This window comes from Callospermophilus lateralis, chromosome 1 (assembly GCF_048772815.1).
Source record: "Callospermophilus lateralis isolate mCalLat2 chromosome 1, mCalLat2.hap1, whole genome shotgun sequence".
NCBI lineage: Eukaryota > Metazoa > Chordata > Mammalia > Rodentia > Sciuridae > Callospermophilus > Callospermophilus lateralis.
In genome coordinates, this window is record NC_135305.1 from 76,721,119 (window position 1) to 76,747,109 (window position 25,991).

The 25,991-nt window shown below is 35.6% G+C and overlaps 1 protein-coding gene across 1 annotated transcript in view; it reads left to right on the forward strand.

The window, feature by feature from the left end:
- The window catches only part of Hdac9 (histone deacetylase 9), a 658,195-nt gene that overhangs the window by 603,965 nt on the left and 28,239 nt on the right, over window positions 1–25,991 (forward strand). The window contains exon 24 of the mRNA XM_076863228.2: window positions 11,758–11,842. Within this exon, the coding sequence (XP_076719343.1) occupies window positions 11,758–11,842 (85 nt within the window). The remainder of the gene's footprint in view (window positions 1–11,757; window positions 11,843–25,991) is intronic.

Sequence of the window (25,991 nt, forward strand, 5' to 3'; positions counted from 1 at the left end):
TAACCCACAGGATGTAATTACATAATGATTAGTGCCAACAATGGACTTCTGCTGTTTCAGATCACACACAAATCAATGTTTCTAGGATTCCCTTAAAAGTTAGAATCTTTTTCATTTTCTTGTGATCCATCAACATCAAAAAGAATGTTGGATTTTTTTTAGTGTGGCAATAAAGATGCAAAAAATAAATGATTACCTATTTTATCAGCTAATATGTTCTACTCTGCCTGAACACCTGATAACATCTTTTGCACATACTGTATATATTCAAATCCCCTATTTGATTTTAAATACTATAGAAATATTTTAGAGAAGCAGACTGGTTTTAATATTTGCATTATAAAGGCTTACACCAGATGTGCAGAAAATCAGAATAGGTTGTGGATTATGGCTACTGATGATTGACCTGCTCAGAAAGAAATGTTACCTGGCTCCAAAAGCAAACTACTTTTCTGACTAAGTGGAAGGAAATTACGGATTTCAGTGACTCTCTTTGAACACCCCATTCAAATGAAATTCTCGTTTTGCTATTGTAATCTCTGCACTTGGTCCAACTCTGTTCTTTCAAGAGAGTATTTCCAGTGAGGATGGAATAATCTCTTCTATGATCCCTCTCTTTAAGAAATGATTAGGTTTCAAAACAGATTCAGCTGAGTGCAGTTACATGGTTTTTAAAATGTATTGGGCTAAAGTTTGAGATCTGTGCCTTTTCTCTACAGTTTTAGAAAGACCAGGCAGGTACAAAAATATCAGTGGTCATTCTTAATTCTGCCCACAGGGGTGTAGAGATTGCTCAAAAAAAGTTCCAGGAAATGAAAACCGAAATGATTATTTTTGGCTCTATTGACTATTAAATTGACTTCAATTTTCTGGATGTCTGACATTACATTTAATGGCGTTATTATAATACCCTAAATATGATCCTGTCTCTTGATTGGCCATCTTCAATTGAGTGAGCACATCCAAAAACTTGTTCATTGTGAAATAAAGGAAGTTTGAATAATCTAATCTTTCTGTATTTTTTTCCATTAAAGTTTCTTAGAGACATACACAAGAATATAGATTTCTCACAAGATACTGTGAGGACGACAGATGGAGTTGTTACGTTGAATATTGAAAGGGAAATTGTTTTTATAACAGGTCTATCAGTCCACAGAGGAACAAAGCTAAGAGAAAGAGGATTTTTTAAAAAATGAAAAATGGAAGAAAAATACAAGTGTGTTGTACGTTATAATTCATTTGGAAAAAGGAAATGAAAATGTAATACTTGAAACAACTCAAGAAACAAAGAGTTCTTCTCACTTTCATTGACAATATAATTTATAATCCAAGGCCTGGTTTTTGGTATTTTTTCCAGGTCAAAGATCATCATGACTGCATTGAAGTTTTAAATTTCATTCCTTTAGAAAAAATAATATAAAAGGCAGATTGCATGTACCTCACCATTTAAAGAGCGCATACATGCAGTTTTTTCAGCAATTTTATGTGGTGAGCTTTAGGTAAGAAAATAAAAGAGACGTCTTTCAGATACCAATTATTGCAATTTCAAATCCCAATTTCCCTCCAAACCTCCTTTTCAAGTGATTAATAGAGCAATTATAACTTATTATCTGGGATTTCGCTTTTACAAATAACAAAAAAAATGTACTAAACCTTGAGCTTAAAATACTGGCAGAACCCACTCTGGCTTCTCAACACTGAACATGCAATTGAACTCAAATTAGAAAGGTCAAGAAGGGCCTTTTTGAGGGACTCTGCACTTTGTCAGATGTATTTATTCATGTGCAGAGGATTAGAATTCATAAACATTTTGCCAGGTTTTTTTTGAATGCTATTTCTTTTCCTTGTTGTTCTTGGCCAGGCCATGTCAATATAGCAAAATACTGCTTCTTATGGCTTATTATCAGCACAATAATATGTAGTACATAACTCAAAGGAATTGTAAAATCGGCAGGATCTGTTGGCTCTGCATCTTGGTGTAGACCCATAGATGGGTACCAAAACTCTTGATGTTTAAGAAATCAAGTTATCTGAGTGTTGTACCCCAAACCAGTATTTTCTTCTTTTTAAATATTTTTATCACGACATAATCTACTTAGCAAAACATTTCTTAATTAATCTTTTAAGAAATATGCACAAGGTCAGTCAAAATAATATACTGTTGGATTAAAAATAATTTGAGCATGGTACAGGAAATTCCTAGAGGCAATTGATTTGGAAGACATACCAGAGTCTTTTTTTTTTTTTTTTCCTTCTCCCTGGCAAAGTTTAGAACTTAGATTTATCGGTCCAATCAGTGTTTGATGAATATTTTTGAACTTCTTCATTGAAGCGCTTAGAAACACCAGCTTGGGATTTGAAAGAAATTGAAGGGAATATCTACATGAGAAGAATCATGAGTTTACTTGGAAAAGCATCAGGGAAACTTAAGTGAATAGCCACATCGTTTTTAGAATTGGTAATAGAATTCCCCGGGGAATCTGATTTTGATAATCTGTATTGGAGCTGGTTGGCAAACAGTGTCACAGTTGCTTTAAGACCAAATTTACCTACTGTTATGCAAAGCCAATTAGTGGCACCCTGGGTTGATTCCTCTGAAAGAAATTTTCCCAAGAGGTGAGAAAAACTTTAAGCAGTTGCCATTCCTATGGAATTCGAAAGGAAAACATTGAAAACTTTGGAGAAGTAAAGGAAAGGATGGGAGATAGGTAGTAGGAGCATTGGTAGTGAGCTGAGAACATAGAGGTTAGAAGACCACCTGTCAAAACACAATAAATGATGGCTTTAAGCTTGAGAGGGAGTGAGCCAGAGAGAGAGAAACCCACATCGTCTTAGACCTGAAAGCTGTTGAGATGGCCTTGTGACCTCTAGTACTGAAAGTTTAGTGCTTTTGCTCAGGAGTATACAATATATTTTTTTCTAGATCTTCCTCACTCATTTTGAAGTTTGAATTCTGATTTCTGTTTCCTTTCTCTCTTCTTCTTCTTCTTCTTCTTCTTCTTCTTCTTCTTCTTCTTCTTTCTTTCTTTCTTTTTTTTTTTAATAAGTACCATCTCCTGTTGAGTATGCTTAGCTGCTTTCATTTGACTTGGATTTCACAAACAGTGGCTAAACAGTGATCCTGTTTGTTGATAATCTTTTTAAGATGACTTTTTGCTCTAAAGCTGCTGGAAAAGTCTCTTGAATTGACGCTAGTGAGTGTTGACAACCACCCCTGAGGTGAACTCTTGAGATGCTGTTGTCCAAGTTGCTCATCAGGGGTCTGTTTGCACTGGATTTTGAATAAGGAAGTTGTTTTGCCCTCTTTTTCATCCTTTAGATTATGTATGGCTGAAGTGTAGTCCATTGGGGAATTGGTGTGAATCTGGGAAAGCTTACAAGGTCCTAAATGGTTCCAATTCATGAATAAAAGAGAGAGCCGAATACCAGGGAAATGTGTGCTATGCCAGAGCAGTGTGTTTGGTCTTCCTTCAGACACTGAAGTGTCTCCATACTTTGAAAGAGAATTTATCAATGAAAATGATAAATTTGGAAAATATTATTTATAGATACTTTCCAGTGTAGATATGGCCTATGAAGTTATGTTCCGTGTATTTCAGCATTGCTTATGAGAAAGCAAGCTGTCTGTTTCAGCAAATGCCAAATGAACCATTGATATTTTGATAATTCAAAACTCCATTATGCAGGTCTCCTGTATTATCTGTTTAGATTTTTCAGGAGATATTAAAAGAATTGTGGGCTGTGAAACTGGACACCTCATAATTTATGGTTAGCTGTAAAAGCAAAATAAAGCATTTCTCTTTTTTTTAAACATTATTGGGGTGAGTTACGAGGTTTTTTTTAATACTTGAATTTTTAAATTTGATCTTTTTAGTTATACAAGACAGTTGAGTATACTTTGATATATTATACATACATGGAGTATAACTTTCCATTCTTGTGGTTGTACATGCTGCAGAGTTACACTGGTGGGGAATTCATGTATGAACACAAGAAAGTTATGTCTGATTCATTCTACTGTCTTTCCTATTCCCATCTCCCCTCAATTCCCTTTCTTCCCTTTTGTTAAATCTAACTTCTATTCTCTGCTAGCCTATATAGTGTGTTAGCATCTGCATATCAGAGAGAACATTCAGCTGTTGGATATTGGGGATTGGCTTATTTCACTTAGCATGTTAGTCTCCAGTTCCATCCATTTACTGGCAAATTCAATAATTTCATTCTTTATGGCTGAGTAAAATTCCATTGTATGTATATGTGTGTCTACATATATGCATATATACATATATACATCACATTATTTTTATCCATTTATCTTTTTATAGTGAAGCAAACATGTTATAACATTCATTTATCTGTCCATTCAACAAATAGCTTTTTAGTGGGCATTTATTTTGTTGGCAAAAGTTCGAATACAAGTAAAAGTCAAAGGAATATAATCAAAGTGTTTTGGGAATATAATGTAGGATTATTTGCCTTTAGCTATAAGGGTAGAGGAATATTCTAGAAGAAGTAGCATTTAACCTAGATCTTAAAAGGTGATTTGACAAACTAATATCTAAGGAAAAGATTTATTGTATAGTATAAAAACATAGACAAAGTCATAAGGACTTTCTGGAATTGTGGATGGCTCTTCTTAAGTTAGTTTGTTTTGGTTTTGATAGAGGGGAGGCCATTTGAGTGGAATAAAGTAAACAGTAAGGCTGGATCAATGGAATAGAATATCACAGGATTAGAATTTGTGTGAAAAATATGGAAGCTTTGGTCAAATAATTCCATGCTTTGGGACAAAACAACCAACATAACAGCAGCAATAACCACACACAGTGATATTTTTTTTTGTTAGAGATGAAAAAAGCTCATTCAAGAAAATAATAGTTTATTGAGCAGAGAATCATTAGGAGCAACTTGGCCCAGTTTATCAATGAATGAAATTGACTCAGTTTATGTCACTTTTATGCCACAGTTGACTCCTGGGGGCCTGCGAAAGCCAGGTGTGTCATCTCTACTCAAGTGTGAGTTCCCTGTCCTCACAATGGTAGATTAAAACAGGCCGTGGTGGGAATGTGGACACCACAGACATTAGCAAGTACCAAATGAGGGCTATTTTTTTTGGACAGTTAGTGGTTAAATGTCTATCAGAACACCACTGTTACATGAAATGAAACAGATCTTCTTAAGCAGAAAAATCAGCCTTTGGGAAAGGTTCATTAAAACAAAAGAAGAAAAAAAAATTCAAACCATGAAAATTAGCAGATTAAAGGAAGAGGAAATAGAAAACAAATGAGTGGAAGGATACCCAGGATCAAAGAAAATAGAGCACTGAGGACTCATGAAATATAACTGTCCAATTCCCACTTATTTGTGGAAACAGGGGCAAGTAAACACAAGATTTGGTACATATCCTATGAAATAAACCACCTTCCTAACAATTGATGTCCAAACTGTGGCAGTGTGTTGGAAAACTACACAGAAAGCACTGAACCAACTCCCCTCTCCCCTTTGATGTTATTGAAACATCAGTTTTCTGTATAAATATTGAAAACCTGGGCTTTTCAAAGTATGTGGTATTTCCCTACTTTCCCTAACTTCACTCTGGTTCAAAGTGCTTTCTCCTTATGCTGTAGACTTACAATCTTACCTGATAACAAGGATATCGCTAGTCTGATTTACCCAGAGAATGGGATTCATTGCCAATTGAATGTTTTAACTTTCCAATAGACCACTATGCCACTATTCAATAACTACAGCAATAATATTAGAACCCAGCCCATTGGTTCTTCTTATCTTGTTTAAAAATGTTTCTCAGTATCTCATATGCACTGAATGACCAACGCTGTTTTGTTGTTATTGTTGTTGTTGTTGCATCATGGTCCTCCCATTACTCTTATAAGACTTCTTGGGCTTGTAGAAGTGCTATTGAGTAGAGATGTTTCTTTGTTGCTGTGTTGATGTCATCCTTTTTATCATCCACACGAAGGTAGGGTGCAGGCAGACCTAATCGTCAATAGAATCTATCCTGATTTCAGTGCCCCCTGCAATCTATTTGGTCAAGGATATTAGTGACTTCAAACAAATAAAAAGGGTTATTTTGAGAATGACTGACTCATTCATTGCAGTATGGATAAAATTATAACCAGATTGACTTAAGCAATCAAATTAAACATATACAACTAATTGCAGGCATTTCTAAGCCAATTATTTAAATGAGAGTTGAGTTTAAATCACCAATACCTCTTCACTAGGGAATTGATAATAGTTCATCAGCACAAAAGTTCAAGTCTATATCACAATCTGCTTCTTTTGTCCTCTTGGTCTTAATCATCATATTCTTTGAAAGTTCCCCCAACATCTTGGATCCTGACGATTAAACACATTTTTCATTTTGTCAGAGTCAGTTTGAATGTTGCAGAGGACTTTCAGCTCCCTTTGTAAGTGAATCATGGCTTGTATCTAAGAATGTAATTTGTTGCTCTTGCTGCAAAACATATAATCTCACTGTTTTTTCAAAGCACCATAATGTAGTGGAAAGAACATGTTCTAAAGATCCAGGCTTTGTGTCCCTGTTCTCTTATGTCATTTGGGAGACTTTTACTTTTTCTTCAGTAATTTATAATTAGAAAATATAATACTTGTACAGAAAACAGAATGTACATGAATGTACAAATCAGTGGTGTGTTGCAAAAGATTAACTATGTAACCATCAATCAGGTCAAGAGATACAATAATACCAACACCTCAAAAAGACCCCATCTTTCTTCTTCAAATCAGTACCCCATCTCATACCCCATCTCATAAGGGGTCTATTTTCTGATTTCTAACACTGTGTTTCATTTGCTTGTTTTTGAACTTTATGTAATGAAACCATATATCATGTATTTCTTCGACTCTAACACCTTTTGCTCCAACATTTTATTTGAAATATTGATTTCTTTTGTTGCAACCAGCTACACTTTGTTCGTTTTTCATTGTATAGTGTTTCATAAAAATAATTTGTATATAGTTTCATAAAAATTATTTGTAGTAAAATGCTATAGATGATTTATATATTCTAACTTTGATCGATGTGGAAATTTTTTGAAGTTTTGGAGTTTTTATGTACAATGCTGTGATGGTAAAATATGAAAACTTTCATAAGAAATAAACAATACATGTACTCTTACTGCTTCATTTCAGCATTTCAATGTGAATCTTAAGTAGTACAATAGGGTAAATAAAAGAAAACCTATTCAAAGAAGATTGGAGAGAAATAAACAAGTCTCATTCACAGATTATGTATGATTAGGTATGTAGAAAATCTATAAAACTTATTTCTATTTAAATTACAAATTAATATGTAAGTTTACAAGGTTCTTAGTCAACTGAAGTCAATGAAAATTCAAAAATCGTTCAGAATATCACATAAAAATAAGTTACGTATATTGTATACCAGCCATAACAGCAGAAAATAAAGTTTAAGAATGTATCGACTTTCTGTAACCTATTACCATTAGGGGAAACTAGGTGAAGTTTCCTGTTTCTCCTTATATGGGTATTTGGCACTATCTTCGTAAATCTTTACAAGTCTAAGATTATCTTCAGAAAGTTTTCCTAAATAAAATTACATACACACACATAATTTGCAAAAGCATCAAAACATATCATGTAGACAACATAAATCTATCAAAAATGTGACCCTATGCATGACACACTGTAAGTTATTTTCAGAGAAATTACCAAACATCTGACTAAATGTAAAGAATATACCATGTGTGGGGGTTGAAAGTCTAGGTACTGTGGAGACCCCAATTACCCCCAAACTGGATTAATCTCAATGCCTTTTAAATTCTCATTCAATTTTGCCTCCATGCTCTGGCTTTCTGTTCCTTTCCAGTTTGGAGTGATTATTTTCCTCTGTTATCCACTGGCATTTCCATTCTGCATCTGCTTGCTCTGGGACTTAGTTTCTTTTCCATTTTCTTGCATATCTTCTGGAGAAGTACCTGTCTCCATATCAGGCAACCCTGCCAACACACACAGGGGAGAGGAACTGTCACAAACTTGGGCACGGTTTTCTAAGGAAACAAAATGATTGTCACTGTTGTTTTTCTAGTCTGTCACCTTAAAATCATCCCTTGATTATAGCTGGCAACCAAGTAGAAGAATATATTTCATTCAGGTTTGTCAGTTACGGAGAGTGAAAGAAGACCATGTCTCCATGTTTGTTTTCAATTAATCCCTCCTTCATTTGTTCCACCGTTTTTTTCTCTAATGCCTACCATATATCAAGCTCTATTTTAGTCTTTAAATGGCTCACAACAGAGTAGAGAATGGTAAATGTGGTTGTGATATAATGTGCATAGGAAACAAGAGTATTGGTCAGGAGTGATGCCACAGAGGTGGAAATAATTTTTTCTATCAGAGAATTTGAGAAGCAGACAATATTTGTGTTGGTCCTTGAGTGATTAGCAGTTTTGCTGATTCAGTGAAGGGTAGAGAAAAAGAAGTCAGAAGGAACAGAATTGATAAAAGCATAGAAGTATGAAAACATTTGGGATATTAGGGAAATATCAGAATGTAACAAGAATATTTAATAGATCCTTTACTTGTTTAATGAATGCATTCAACCTTATGTACCTGTTACATTCGCAAGGGCTCTGTTTAACTTCTCTTGTTCTGTTTTGAATCATGAAAATAACAGTGAGCTGATTTTTATGTCTCACGAGCACAGAGTGTTTTAAAACTCTTAATCAAGAGCTTCTCCAAGGATAAGCTTTGCTTCTTTCCACAGATGGATCCTGACCAACGGAAAATACTTTTCATGATTTAGATGATCTTATTCTAAAGAACCTGAAAATGATAATGACCACAATTTTTATGGTGTTTTAAAATAGCTAGAGTACTTAGAGATCACACGGTATGCACAACTGAACAAACTTCTGAGTCGTGTCCGTAGAATATCTCATCTTTCTATAAAGATGGGGAAAAATAAATTTCCTATCATTGAGCTAAGATTCTCAACTCTATATGAAGAATGGCTGTAAGTAACAGTTGTGATTAAGCTTTACATATAGCAAAGCTGAATGAGAGATTTGTGTGTCTAGAGGTTGTAGCTAGTGTATCTTAATTCCATGATAATTACTATTACTTATTGGAATTGCTCCACAGAGATAGCATAATGGTTGCGTAATATTTCTTACATTGCATCTGTTTTATCTTACTGTAACTTTTTGCATGCAAAAGTTCTTTGGTTTGCATAAATTTCTTCCTTATTTATCTTTTAATAATTCTGATTAGCCTCAATTGCCAATATTTTTGCAGTATATTGCCCCAACTAAATACATCACATAGCTTTAGTGTATATTCTCATTTTTTGGCTCCAAAATTATAAAAAATAACCATTTATTTAATATTATTTTATTTTATACTTATTAGATTACTACTAATAACCAAACTCATAAATATTTATCAAATAGGTGCTTCAATTCATGGTTTTAATACTTATAAATATGAGTAACTAACTCAACAAGCTCTCTAAAAAACAACTTGATTCTGTGGTCCTTCCATACAAAGTTTTAATTTTTATGAAAACAGACTCTAAATGCTGTTTCCTTTCTTGCCAAAGGACAGAATATTACCAATTGCCTACTTTGCAGAGCTACCAGAGGAAAAATAAAGAACCTACACTGAGAACTTTCTGAATTCAGCTCTGTCTGTGCATATACACCCCAAATGAAACAAATTGGGGCAATTTACTGAAGGTTTAATCCTCTAAGTGACATTCACTTAAAACATACAGGGAAATGGTTTGGGAAGCATAAATGATCAATTTAATTGTCATAATTCTCTGAGATGCTTTTGTAAGTTGACACAACTTTATCATATCTCACTGAAAATTCCAAATTGTGGGTTTAGGGGTGTATGTATTTTTACTCTGAACACTTGAACCACATATACTTTCTATATAACCAGGTTATATAGACCTCAGGTGGGACAGTTCCAGAAATCAGTTTTTGCATTGATGATCTGCCTGTAACACTCTTTCCACTGGCCAGCACCTTTCAATTTATTGTCATATTTTTTAATCTGAAGTCACAGAGACGCTTATGAAGAACTAAACATGCTGACATCACCTTGAGCTTGTATTCTTAAAAAGCTGAATAGGGATGCTTCAAAATATTTTATTAGCAAAATCCACCCAATTTCTATTAAAAGTCATTTTCCCTGAGCGCTGAGAAATAAGTGAAAGAGAAGCTTATTTATGGGCAAGGTGGCTCCGTCAACCCTGTTTAATTTTTAAATGAGCTTTCCGAGGTACTCTTGATTGATGATTCAGTAGTTCCTCTGAGTTGGGAGGGTGGTAGAAGGGTAGCATATTCTTGAAGATATGATCTGAAATACCATATTTTGAAAAAAAAAAACGATTTTAATAAAATTAAAGAGTCTAAGATTTCAGAACTTTTCACTGACACTGAGCGGTGGTAGCGTATTTTCCTCTCACCAAACCATTGAACATAAGCCTTTTGATGTTTTAAAGGTTTTTCTTTGGCAGCTAAGAAAAACACTCTGGAAAGTTATATTTAGTGAATTTACCCATGTATAAATATCCCTGAGCTAGTCTGTTTTCCTGCGGCATCTGGAAGAAAGGTGCTATTGTTTGAGATTCCATGATTGAAGTATAGAATAATCAATTCAGAGAGCCCCTGGGGGGAAGATTCACTCACATGTGCTGTGGAAACTTGTAATCCCTGAGTTTTTTCAGTTTTTCCTGCAGATGAAGAGGCATTGATGAGTCTGTGCCTTGGTACGTCTAGTGACAGCAATTCCATTCATGCCACATCATAGTTGAACCACCCAGTTTTTATTTGAGACTATTAACTTTTTCTAGGAAAACTGCACTTTTGCTAACCCTTTTATTGCTATTTTCTCCTTGCTTTGGGGGTCATAATAGCTGGATGGCTCTTTTGTTTGTGAGGATCCTGCAATGCACCAAGCTCATCACCAAGGCATTTTCAGTGCTGCATCATCAGACTTGGTTCTGACAAATAAGCTTCATAAATTATTTACAGCTCCTTTTCATTTCTTGTAAAGCAATGTTTGCTGAGCTCCTCCATGAAAAATCGATGTAATTCCAGAGATCATGATAGATTTTCAGGAAAGGAATTTATCCTGGACGTAAAGGCAGACATCAGCAGAGTTATGAATTATGTAGAAATTAAGGGAAACTGTACAGTTATTTTATCTTTGCTTTTACTTGAACATTTCATCTACTACTTTATTCAATGGCAGGTAAATAAGAGCAGCTGTCTCGTGGCTTTCCACTGTTAAGTGTTCAAATGTGTGAGGTGGTTAGATATGAAAACACGGCAAAAATATGGATAATAGACTCCCCGCTCTGTCTACTGCAACTTCCCTGAGATTTTGTTTGCAGGGCCCAGCTGCATATACAGACATGATGGAATTTGGTTTGTGAAGAACCTACAAAAATTACACAAATAACTCATATCTTAAATGACTAATACACAGACATGCACCTGCTTCAGGAACTTCATAGATTAATCTTGTAACCAATAGAAAAGTCCCTTGGAATTTAATTATATGGATGCGAAACAGAAAATAAAACAGGCTACACTTTTAGTACTGCTATCAGCAAAATGTTAATCAGTTCTTGGAGCAAGCTTTTCCTGAGGATTAGGTTCTTCGGTTTGCTTTGCTTCTGTTGATACTTGCTGTAAAATCATAATATTCTGCTCATAGTCTTATCTCATATTCTTGCAGCTGGAGCCACTTGCTGAAGATATTCTCCATCAAACCCCAAACATGAATGCTGTTACTTCTTTACAGAAGATCATTGAGATTCAAAGTATGTCTTTAAAGTTTTTATTTATAAAAATTCTCTAATCAGGTAAAGCTAACTGAAATGACATTGAGAATTAGAGCACAAAGAAACATATTTAGAGTTATTTTAATTTGCATATAATGAATGTTCTTACCTAAATGTTTTATTGCATTATTCTTAATGTGACAATCTTATCTTAGACTGATGACATAACTGAGACGATAAGATTTAGAATCTTGTTTTTCTAATATTTTCTATGTACTTAGACTTTTTTCTCTATTTCTGTCATTAAGCATCCACCTGGAAAATGAAATAAATACGGAAATTGTGATTGTGTAGTGAAATCTTAACTAGAAATAAGTTTTTTTCTAATGATGTTAAAAATTCAGTTTTAAGCTTGGAAGGGGAGGGAAAAAATAATGAGAAGGACTTCATTATGAGGAAGGCCAACTTAGTAAAACAAAACAAGGCAGAGACTTTTTATTTTTTAGTTCCCCTTACATACATCTACAGCCCTCTGATACAAATTAGCATGAAATTTGTCAGTAAGATGAAAGCCACACAGCCTCACAGTAGAACTACAGATTAAGAGGATCGAAAACACCTGAGCTTTACTAGTGTCCTGTAGAAACTCTTTTAAAACACTTGGGAAGCCACTTTCCAGACATCTCTTGGAGTCAGTGCTGCACTTGCTCAGCAGACTTGTGAGATAGTGGTGTAACTGACCTTCTAGTATTTTTGACATTGCATTTTTGAATCATGTCTTACATAAACTCAGAATACTTCTCCACTTTCCTTAATCTCACTCATGCCTGAAGTATGGCCATTTTTTACTCAAGAAGCATTATTGTTTCATAAGTGGAATAAACTATGAAATTCAAAGATTATCAGAAAACAGCAAAATAAAAAATAAAAATTCAAATCCTAGGAGCAAAGTCTCTGAGACAAGATAAAGGAACTCACAGACCCAGAGGGAAGGCTGGAGACCGTTTATACATTTGAATCCCAACTGTCTCTCTTCTACAAAGGGTGGATTAGGAAGGTCCATTACATGTCATTCCAGATATCGAGGCAAGGAATGTTCAAGTGATCTTTGACAACATCCTCCTCCTGTTCACCCACATTCAATCCAATGTCACCAATAATATAACAATATCTCAGTCTGTACACACTATTGTATTTTATTCTGAGCATTCTTTTGCCATTGCACACAGAGTGTTACTAGATATTGTCCTAGGTATCTTCTGAGCATGTCACTTCAGTAGGCATCTTGAGTACTTCATCTCTACATGCTCATCAGTTATCAAGGCACTGAGATTATGAAGAAGGAGGCAGAGTTTCTTGCATCAAAGACTTTACAGTCCAGTGAGTGAGAGCGAGCAAGGTTGGAAGTTCACAGAATGTGTTCACAGGATGCACTGAGGTTATGGAGAAGGAACAGTTCCTTTCCTCAGTCCCTGTCAGCTGGGGAGAGAGGTGCTGGAAAGTCAGTAAGGGTCAAGACAGTTTTCTTTGCAACTATAGACTCTGAACTTGACCTTAAGGGCTGAGTGGGACTTGGATAGCTGCAGAAAAAAAGAGAAGATGCTTTGAAAGGAGTAACAGAAGCAACGTAGGGGTGACAAGTCACAGTTTGTACACACTATCAGAAACCGTACCATTGCCTTTTGTATTGGATCTAATTTCTTAGTAAGGACATCTGCTTCAGAGCATTTTTTCCTCTCCTAACACTGATATTTTGAAGTCGCTTGCACAGTCTGTTCTCTTCATGCAAACTTTTTGATTCCTAGAAAGGATTCACTGTGCTACATCAAAACTTGCTTTATCTGATTGAGAATCCTGCTCTACACTGCATTTCATACCACCCAACACTGACCACTTCTCCCATTTAAAAAAAAAAAAATCTGTTTTCTTCTAAACTCTTCCTAAGTGTCCCATACAACTTGTTAACCAATAAATTGATGACTTCACAATACTGATCTATGGGTTTTGCTCAGTGGTAACTTTATTATCAATTTTTGTTTTGTTTTGTTTTTTAGGTTTTATGTATTTTAATTACTATTAGTCTCGGTTTCTTAATTTCATGATGAGCAATAGGAGACAACAACAATATTTTTGCATCCCTGAATATCTCTACAGAGAAGGCTGGCAGCAGGGATGAGGCTTGAGGTGTAGGGGAATCTGGGAATTAATGTTGGTAGATTTAAGTAGAAGGGATTGGAATAGCTCTTCAAGGCCAGAAGAGCCAAAGTGTGCATCAAGGGGAGCTTCTAATGAAGAGCTCCACTTCAAAGTCAAGGGCATGATGGAGCAGGCACTGTTGTTGGTCTCCTCAGTAGCCATATGCTCTCCACACCTACTCAGAAGGAGTCTGATTTTACTTATGAATCCTTGCCACCAGCCAACATGCAACTCGGGGAAATGAACTATCTCCAGATCCAGGAGAGATAGATGTTCTTCTCCCAAAGCTGAATCAGCCAACTTACTTAACAGTGATTGATCAAGGAATGGGTACATTTCCCAATTCTGGCCAAGGAAAATTGAGGAGATTTCTGGGCCGTCAACCTGTGAAGTCACGTAGGCCCCACCGCTTCCAAGGGCCCATGCTTGGTTTAACACTGTTGCTGTTGCCACCTTAAAATTCTTGGTAGGTTTTGAACAAGGGGCCTACATTTTCATTTTGTGCTGGACCCTACAAGTTATGTGCCTGGTCCGGTTGAAAAATCAAAGTGCTAATGATGAAAAAAAAAGTACATATATATTTACTAAGAAAAATTGATAGAAATATCACAAAAGGAGAATTCAAATTGTGGTTAAGAAGGAATTGAGTAGTGGTTTGAAGTTGTAACAGGAAAGACAAGCACAACAGAGCAAAGTGATCTCTCACCCTTTGGGACATGGGTGAAAATCAGAACAAAGTGGTTCAACACTGTGGCTTTGACACTACGTACTGCATTTTTATGTGGTTCTATATGTGTATGTATTTTGGGGGCTGTTCTTTCAGATTAAAGGAACCAAAAAAGCGTATGTAATGTCCATGGAGTAATAAAGTAGAGTGAGCATTTTAGAGTCTCAAACTTCATAATGGCTTGGAAAATTAAAATCATGGGCTCTTGGCTTAGCACACAATGCTTGATTTCTTTACAACATGTAAAAGCCTATTCTTAGTCTTACTTTTCCCTGTTTTATATCCTACTCTCCCATTTCAATTGCTCCCATAGGATTCCAGGTCCTTGATTGGGGTCTCCATTTCCCCTTTAGTAGGGAAAGTAGTCAGTAATGGCTACTTTAGTGCCCAGTGCAAAATGAAAATGTGTGAATCCTTCCTTGCTAAAATGCTATTAAGAATTTTAAGAAGCCACAGCAGAGAACTGATTCAAGCTTGGGTCCCTTATGAGCCTGAGACCCTCGCCTGTTAGAAAGCAGGCCCTGAAGGTACTCTTTGTTTAAACAAAGTACTTCCTCATCACATATGTCTCTGAGCGTTACACAGGTGTCTCCTTTTAACTCTGGGAGGTGTTCCTGTTTCAGCCCACCTCCTAGCCCAGGTTCTGAAGGATTCTTTTGTGCTGTGGTTTGGACTACAGTATCTAAATACTCTGTAAATGTTAAGAAGTGAGCCCTGTAGCATGTGGGAATTCAGTCCAGTTCCTAGATAGCCTTGTCCCAAGGCACACAGCAAGGTGCTGACAGGCCTTCTATGACTTTCTCTTGACAACTGAGCCCCCAGCTGAGGGTGTGCAGGTGCTGGAGGCCGTGATTAACATTGGCTCGCTGCCTGGCTACATGTATGCAAGTACTTTGCAGCAGTATCATCACTGCTGTCCCATCCTTGCTTAAGCTACTCGTTTGACTGAGGAGAAAAGGCTTTATAAAGCCACAGCAAGGCCACTGTTTCTCCTGACAGATAGAGACTCCTTCTGAGGGTCAGGAACTGATTGCATCTTGTGGTAAGTGAGATATAAGGATCAACCTTCTTTGCAAAGACAAAAGGGAAGTATAGTTTTTTTTTTTTAATGCTGCATATTTTTCCTCCAAAATTTAAAAATAGAACTACCATATGATTCAGTCATCTCACTTCTGAATATTTATGCAAAAAAATCTAAAAGCAGGATCTTGAGAAGATATTTTGTTGCCACATTATTCACAATAGTGAAGAGATGGGAACAACCTAAATGTCCATCACTGGATGAATGCGTAAAGAAATGTGGTATATATACACTGTGGCATATTATTCAGCCTTAAAGAAAGGAAGGTCTGTAACAAGTTCCAATTTGGCATAATGTTCTTTTATGTCAGATTGTTCTTGCTGATGTTCTCCTTTGTTTGTTTGTTTTTAGTTGCTGTACCTTTTTGCACAGTAACTAGCATTAAAATAGGTGCTCTGCAAATGTTTGTTGCTGAAGAATCACTCAAACAGTCAATGTTTGTCCCACTTTTTTAAAAATAATTAAGCCAAGATTGATTTTTAAACTAATTTAAGATATTTATATTCCTTGACCAAGACAATGCAGAAAAAGAGATTAAGAAGAACAGAAAAACAATATGAGAGCCCATTTCTTCTCCCTACTTTACAACCGACAAGGATAAATCATTTCTAAGTTAGGAAGAGCACAGACTACTTTTGTGAGCTGCCATAGCAAAGCTTGGAGCTGACACTTTTCAGAGCGGAATCTAGTTACTGGCTGCATGGCAGTCATCTCCAGCAAGTGATGCCAGAGTCAGCCCAGAGTAGGATAAGGGACCCTCATATGTATGTGTCCTTTCCTGAGACCCATGCTAACAACTTGTAGAGTCTGTGCAACATTGGACTCTTCCACTGTGCTGCATGGTGCAGTGAGAAGCAGAGTTCTCAAACACCATTCTTCACGCCAGTGCCAGACCATGATAAAATTTTCACTGATGGTGGAGGGGAAGAACCATGAAATGAGTTTTTTATATATATATACATATAAAACTAAGTGTATTTCATTCAAAAGACTATAATTTTAAGTTCTAAAAACATATCATGAAGGATATTGATATTGATCTGTGAAACCCCAAAATATGAGAACCACAAATATAGACCAGTGGTTTCCTTTGATTTATTTAAATTTTTCTAGTAAGAAGAGTACTCCTTTTAAGTGTCAACCAACTTTGTAGACCTCCTGCATGATAATAGTAATACAGTATCTTTTGATTTGCGGATTGAGGAAATAAATATGTGCACAAGGATCTGAGGAGTTTTTTTTTTTTAAAATTTGCTGTAACTCTTCAGTGGCTTATAGCTGATAAGTTGAAAGACACTAGTGTAGAGAATTTTAAACTGATATGAATTTGAGTATAATCCTCCCCTCCACTCACCAGCCCATAGGATGATTGAGCAAGCCGCTTTTCTGAGGGATTTGTAGTGGAATGAGATGGCATGTCATGGTGCTGCTTTCCTAGGTTGGGGTTCCTTTGGCAACAAAGTGGCACATAGGAAGGGAATCATAAAAGAAGAGTAGGAATACTTCCTCCGAAACCCCAGTTTTATCTTTTACTCATACTCGGGATACTTTCTTTTAGAGAGGATTGGGGTCTTTCTGAATTCCTTATTATAGCAACCAAAGCAAAATGGTGACACACGCCAGAGTGAGGAAGGAACAATATTTGCAATTTCACCATCTGTTCTTGTCAACTGTGTGCTACATAAATGGAAGATCAGCTTCCAGCTCTCTTGTATATAACATTTGTCAGTATAGCTAATCCTCTATTTTTTTTTTTTTACCCACACACATACACACAGAGAGAGTATTATTTAGGGCAATGAGAAGTAAATTAATAGCCCTCTGAATTTACCCAACTTTTGAGGACAATTTCAAGAGAGCTATGATTTCCTTTGTTGCAGAAGAATATTACAAGTAACTAGGTAACTGACTATAGGGTAGCCAGCTGTCCACATATACATTTTCACACATTCTAGAGAAATAAGAATGAAATCAAATTTTTCCCTGGGAGTTGAGAGGAAAGTATGTTTGGTATCTACTCCAAAAGTATGCTTAATTTTATGACTTGTATATGTACTATTTAGTGAATGGTTTTCTCCTCCTCTTCCTCTTGCTTTTTTTTACTCTGATTCTTTTCTTTTTCTTATTTTTATTCTAGCTATAGTTCTGAAAACTTCCCTTAGATATAACCACTGATGTGAAAAAGAACAAATGAATGCTTACTTTGCTGACCTTTATTTTTACTCTATTTCCAAAGGGAGATAACTAGTTGGTAAAATATTATGATAAACACTGATGATTTTTCATTAAAATAGGTAATCAGAATATATGTTGCTTCACAGGGTGTGGTGGCACACCTTGTAATCCCAGCATCTCAGGAGGCTAAGGCAGGAGGATAGCAATTTCAAAGCTAGCCTTAGCAACTTAGTGAGACCCTAAGCAATTTAAAGAGACCCTGTCTCTAAATAAAAGGGTTCGAGGTTGCGACTCAATGGTTAAGCATCCCTGGCTTCAATCCCTGGTACCAAAAATAAATAGATAGATAGATAAAAATTTAAAAAAGAAAAGAATATGTTATATTGGTGCTAAGAGATCTGGACCAAATGAAAAAGAGCTAGTTAGAGTTAGAGAATATTTGCTATAAAGGTAAGAACCATTTTCTGCCTTTACCTGAAATGCTATTGCTGGCCCTGCCTCCATCACTGCAGGACACTATCTACCCTTCCCATGGAGAAGGTGATTTTCATCAGACAACCCAGAAGAAAATCCAGATTGTTTCTAAGCTGATAGGAATGTATATACATCTCTTGCTATGGGGAAATTGTCCAATATTTTAACCTCAGGGGTCCATGCACATAGTTAAAGGGGTTGTTTCCCCAGATTGCAGCATGTGCTGCATAAATCATCTCACAAGCTTGACTAATGTCTGGATTCCACACCCAAGTGCAATTTTTCCTCTCTCTATTTTTGTCCCTTCCTATTTCATTTTTGTTTGCTGCTTTTTTTTTTTTCCATATCCCACTTTTCCTCTTTCCTCCATTTCTATCCTACTGAAATCCAGGGGAGAAAGACAAGAAGATAACCACAGTGTTAGAAAGGGGCTTTTTTACTTAGAGGGAAATGAGATTTTATTTCAAGCTGGAAAGAAGCATCATCAAACCTACATTTCAAAAGATCACTATGCCTGCATCAAAGACAGGAGAGGAACAGGGTTTATGGTCAGAGGTGAATGGTTTAATTCAGAAGTTGAATTGGCACGAGGTGGTAATCAATTGGCACGGAGAGATGATTGCTTTCTACATTTTCTGGTTGGAAAACTGAGAAGATGGAAGCAATCACCTTTTGAAATGGGAAACCAGTGGAGGAAGAAAAGGTTTCCAACAAAAGAAGAAACTTAGAAAAAAAGAAACCTTGCTGGTTGAGAGTCTTGAAGACTGGAGGGATTGCAGCCACATCTTAAAAAGCATTTTTTCTTTATACCAAAGTTATAGAGGGATGTGGGACATTATGTATATAAAATACAAGCCCTATAAGCTTGTAGTAAATAATAAAATAACAATCATTGAATGCTGACAGTGTGTCAGGTACTATTCTAAACACTCTTGTTAATATAAATTCACTCAATCTTTCTAACAACCCTATGAGATAAGTGCCATTTTTACTCCCATTTTATAGCCAAGTAAAGTGAGGAACATCAAGGTTAATTAACTTGCTAAAGGTCACAAAGATAATGACTGAACAGAAGGAAGATCATTAACCAAGCAGTCTAGCTCTAGAATCTTCCCCCCTACTATATTATATGCTATCTCACAAGTAAATTAATTCCTCATGCAACTTTTGTAGACGCTTTTTTCCCAACTTCTTCCAAAACTCATATAGTTAGAAAAAAAAGTCATTTTAACTTAAAATGTAGAATTTTGGAAGTTTGGGCTAATTGTAGTTGAGGCATAGTCTATTCTAAAAGCCCAGTGCCAAATTACAAGGAGCCACAGAGTTCTGAGTCCACTTTTGAGCCCCTTGTAAACTTGTAAAATACTTCTAATCAGAAAAAAATGCAAGGATTGGCAGAATTTCAAATCCCTGCCCTGTAGAGTTTAAACCCTGACTGTTGTCAGGTGTGAGCTGCTATTTGTCATATATTCTTTGGCTTCAGACAGAGGCCTTGATGTTGGAGCCCTGGGCCAGGCAGACCTTCATTGAAGAAAAGCAGTGCTAGGCATTTTCCCACTATTAACCCCATGAACCCTCACTTGTATCAGAGCCAGGTCAAACTCGTACACATGGCTTTTTCAAAGTTGATTCTGAATTTTTAGTTAACCATTCTCTTGAAATGTTGAAACTCTGATTATTGTGTATTGGAGCCCTACTACTAAAATGTATCAGAATAAAAAGGAAAATCTGCCATCTGCTTAGAGACTTAACTTGCCTTGGTAATTTATTTTTATTCCAACTGCATCTGCAATTATGAATTTTTTTCACTCATATTTCTTCCAAGGCAAAATGAATCAAACCAAAAGAATAAATAAAACTATGCATGCTTCTGAGAATGAAAATTCTTCAGGGGCACTTTGTGATTTTTTTTATATCTTTTGTCCTTAGCAGGTGAGTTTCACATGCACATGTGATACTTCCAACTGAGATAGGGTGAACTGGAAGAATGTGAGAGATGTTTGCACAGTATTTGCATATATTATGTCTAGTCTTCATGCAACTCTGAAATGCATAATTATTTTCCTCATTTTGTTCATGAATGAATTGAGGCTCAATAAATGTTTAGGTAATTTGTTGAAGGTCTTTGTAGTAGGAAGCAATAAAATCAAGATCACACACCTAGTTGGGCTGTGATGTCCAAGTCCACTTTATTTCTATTAAAACATCTACGTAACCTTATTGTTCCCACCCCATTTTTCAAGTAAGAATAGAGTTCCACCAGACTTCCTATTCCCAAGTGCAGCTAGATAGATTCTATAGCTGGGCTCTCCTAAAAGCACAAGAGTGTCTGCAAATGGTAAAATAAACTATTTTAATACATTACTCCACTTGCTAGAATGTAAGGAAATGGGAGAGAGAAACAAAACAGAAGTTGAAATTTAATAAGGTGCAGTAAGCACTAAGTAACATAAAAGGTAGTATCCTTGCAGCCAATGATGATATTTGTGCTATAATGCACCAAAAATAAGATCTGTGTCAAAGTTGCATCATGAATTTGACAGGTTTTGAAGAGGTTTCAGCTTTATCCACTCCTGGGTTCTGGAGGAAATTCATGAAATTCCTTTCTGTAGTAAAGTTATCTGTAATTTAAACCATTGGTAGATACAGAGATTACATCCAACAAACTATGATTTCAAAAAAATAAATAACAGACTCAATGGAAGAAATGAATAAAATTCAACATGCAAGGACAGAAGACACTAGGAAGAGTCAGCAGAAGCAAGACAAGAGACACAAGAACAACTCTTATTTGTGGGTTAAAATGGAGGAAGGAGACTATTTCAACTGATAATAGACAAAGAGTACTCATTTGCTTTCACTCCTCCATGGAACCCTACCAAAATAATAATAGAGTTGTTTTTTTTTTTTTTTTTTATCCTTGGTGAGTGTATGATTTAAAAATGAAAAAAAAAATCTTTTTTTTTTTTCATTTTTAAATCATACACTCATAAGGATAAAGAATGAAAAAGGAAATAAGAGGAACCTGGACAGCAGATGACCATCTGTTATTGTCTTAGAAGATTTGAAAAAAACAACAAAAAAAAACTGAATCATAAACCAGCACTGGCAGGCACATCCCTGCCAAAGACGGATATGTTAGACCATCAGACCCATATGCGATGGAATTGTTGACCTGCATACCTAAGAATCTATTTTATTTCCTATTTAATTCCTCATTTCTCCTCATTCATTATCCATTTCCTTTCTTTGCTTGTTTCTATGTACAGTTTACAAATAATAACACTTAGATTTATTTACCCTTCTAACTTTCAGTCTACTTTACCTCCAGTCTTACTTTTCTACTTTACCTCTCTGAGAAAAATCTCAACTCTGGGTATATTCTACAAACTTTCTTCAAATGTGGTTCTGAATAAGTAGGTCTAATAGAGATTGTCATGAAACACAGCAGTTTCACCTCCTGTAAGTTTATGATCACCGAACTCAAGTGGCCCTTATAATCCTCTCATCTTAAAAGTGAATTAAGCTGAGCACAGTGATGCACACCGGTAATCTCAGCAGCTCAGGAGGCTGAGATGGGAGGATCGAAAGTTCAAAACCAGCCTCAGCTATTTAGTGAGTCCCTATGCAACTAAGACCCTATCTCAAAATTTAAAAGAATAAATAAAAATTTTAAAAGGGTGTGAGAGCGGCTCAGTGGGTAAGCACTCCTGGATTCAATTTCCTGGTAAAAAGAAAATCAACCCAATCACACTCACTCTTTCACTAATTTACAAATCTAGAGCTTAACAAACCCTTCAGAAGCATGTTTTTGAAAAATGTTTCTACCTAGTTAACATTTTAATATATTACACCACTTGGATCATTCTGGTCTGGTTGCCATCTTGCTCTGGTTCCCAGCAGTATCCCCACTGCCAGATTTGAAAAATTATTTTACTAAATTTTTCTTCTGAAACATTTTTAGATTTAGAGAAAAGTTGCGAGTACAATACAGAGCTCTCCTCTATAATGTTCACCTGCTTCTTGTAATGTAAATATATTGTATACCCAAAAGCACAGTCATAAAAATGAAGAAGTTACTATTAGTATGACACTATTAGCTCTACTATGACATTTTTTGTATTCCAGCTGAGTTTTTCACTAATTTCCTTAGTCCATTCCAGTGTTTCATTCATGATTCTGTATTGCATTTAACTGTCACCTCTTTTTGTCTTCTCCCAGATGTGACTGTTTCTTTATGTGCCTTCTATGATCATAACACTTTCAAAGAATGTTAGTCAATTATTTTATAGAATGTCTCTCAGCTTGGATTTTTCCAGTGTTTCCTCATGATCACATTGAATAGATAAATTTCTGGAAATTTTTGGCAACATCACAACAGTGATGTTGTACCCTTCCCAATGCATGGTATCAGGGGTATGTGATGTCAGTATATCTTACTCCTGGGGACATTAATGGATCATTTGACTAAGCAGATTTCCAGTGTAATATTACAATATTTCCCTTCAGAATTAAGGATGTAGTAGGAAGATACTTCTTTAACTTTTGTCCCCTAATTTTAGCATCCATTAGTGGATCTTGCCTACAACAATTATTACACAGGTGTTCCAGTGCTGATTTTCTGTTTTCCTTAGTTCTTCTGTGCTTGCTACTTGGAAACAATCTTTAATATGAAGCTGTATTCTCTGTTCTATTTTTTTTCATTATACATTTATATCACTCTGGCTCATGGATATTTATTTTATTCTATGAATCATAATCCAATATGATCATTTTTTATAATATATATATATTTTTATAATATATATATATATATATATATATATATATATATATATATATTCTGTATGCTTTTTAATTGTTTCAGCTCTAGCCATTTAGAACTCCTTTAGGCTGGTTCCCATGTCCTTCTGAGATGACTGTCTTTCTATGAGCTTTTCTACTTTCTGGCCTCACAATATGTTTCATGCTTACCTTGGAAAGTATTAGTTTAGATTTCCTGCCTGTATTAGTCTGGATTCTCCAGAGAAAGAAAACCAATTGGAGATATACATAAAAAGAGATTATTTATGAACATTTGGCTCACATGGTTGTGAAAGTTGAAAAGTCCCAAGATCTGCAGTTGACAAGTGGAAGACCCAGGAGAGCTGACCATGCAAGTTTCAGTCTGAGTCTGAAGGCCAGAGAACCGAATGGTACAGAGTTCTAGTTCAAGTTGAAAGACAATGGTGGGAGAAGATGGGTGTCCCAGCTTAATGGTTTCCCCGTCAGTAGATTGGACAGGAAAAGCAATTTGTTTTACACAGACCACTGATTCAAATGTTAATCTCATTTAGAATTAACTCCTCTCAGAGACACACTCAGAATAATGTTTAAGGAAATATCTGGGTATGCTGTGACCAGTTTCAAGTAAACACAGAAGAGTTACCATCACACTGCCCTGGACCTGGAATTCACTCATCTCCAAGGAGCTTTGGATTCTTTCAATGGAAAAATCTGTTTTGAAACGATGATCTGTGCTCATTGCTACTGGAGTGCCATTGCTTCCAGGCCTCTCTGTGAATGCAGCCAGGAAACATACGTGACTATGCTAAGCCATGTATACACACATCTATATTTATTTTCATATCTAATTATAACTACATATATTTTTAAAACATATTTCCTACTGATATATCTGACTCAATTCCAATACCACAGGGTTTATTCTAGCTTTCCCTTTTTCCTTATTTATAATTTCTTTCTCCAAAAGTGAGAAATCTGGCTCTCATTATCGACAGTATACTACTTATTTTTTAACTCTTACGTGCACATAAAGCAGTTTCAGAATCGCTGATCCACATCCCTGTTAGAATCCATGTTTGAACTAGAGCTCAACATTGTGTTCACTTCTTTTTGTCCTTAATCTTATAGTATCTAGTCAAAACACTGCTGTTTTAACAGTGTTTTTGCTTCTGTGAACAAAAGACCTGAAAAGAACAAGTTTAGAGGAGAGAAAATTAATTTGGCACTCACAATTTCAGAGGTCTCAGTCCATGGTCAGCTGACTCCATAGCCCTGGGCCCAAGGTGAAGCAGAACATCAGGGTGGAAGGAGGAAAGCAGTTCAGGACATGGCATTAGGAAGCAGAGAGTGAATTCTGCTCACCAGGGACAAAATATAAACCACAAAGGCAAACCCCAGTGACCTACCTCCTCCAGTCACGCCCTACCTGCGTACAGTTACCACCCAGTGAAGCCATTCAAGTGGATGAATGTTCTGTTTAGGTTAAGTCTCTCTTAACCGAATTATTTCACCTCTAAACTTTCTTGCATTGTCTCATATATGAGCTTTTACAAGACATCTCATATTTAAACCATAATAATTGCTTTCTCACCTTATCTAACTTAGTTTTTTATTTCCCTCCTTTCATTGTATTAATGTTATTCATTTGTAACATAATTAATTTCATTTATTATGGTGTCTTCCATTTTGGGTTCCCACCTGTCTTAGTTGTCTTTACAAATTTACAAACAGTAAAAAAAAAAAAAAAAAAAAAAATCACTTTCTGTTGACTAGTAACATGGGTTTTGAAAAATGAATGCATGCATTCTTGTCCCTGCCTGCCACCACAATTTTAACACAGATCATCACCCCAAAAATTCCTCCATGCTTTCTCTTTGTACTTATCTGCTCCCCTCACTCCAAATCCATGGTAATCACTAATCTTTCTCTATTCAATTTGTTTTTACCTTTTCCAAAATTTTATATCAAAGGAATCATAAAATATGTAGCCCTTTGAGCCTGGATTCTTTGTCTTTGAAAATATGCTAAAATTCATCTATGTTTCTGACTATATCAAGAGTTCACTACTTTGTATTGTTGGGTAATATATATTATAGGGATATACCACAACATTTTTGTCCATTTACCTACTGAATAATCTGCATCATTTCCCGTTTGGGGTGACAATGAAAGAAGCTGCTCTCCACATTCACATACAAATTTTTATGTAGTTGTAAGTTTTCATTTCTCTTGGGTAAGAACCTTGGAGTTGGACTGCCTAGTCCTATAGGAACTTCATTATAAACTTGATGAGAAAATGCTGATCTGTTCTTCCATAGCATCTGTATTATTTTTGCATTCCCACTAGTAAAAGCTGTTGTTCTGTATCTTCACTTGGTATTGCTTATTACTGTTTCTTTGTTTTACAGATATTGTAATAGGTATATAGTGATATCTCATTTGAATTTTAATTTCCATATATCTAATGATTTTGAGGATGTTTATATGCATGTTTGGATTCTGTATATCTGCTTTGGTGAACTGCTTTTTTAGATCTTTTGCTCATTTTTTAAATAGGGATTTTAATTTTCTTATTGTTGAATTTAGAAAATATTATATATATATTCTAGATACATAGTATTTGTCCAATGTACAAATTTAATTCCTCATTTTAGTTAACCCCTCAAAAACGTTTGATACTATTGAACATGCCTTGTTTCTTAAAATACTTTCCCCTTCCCTTTTCCTATTTCTGGATTTCTTTCAAAAAT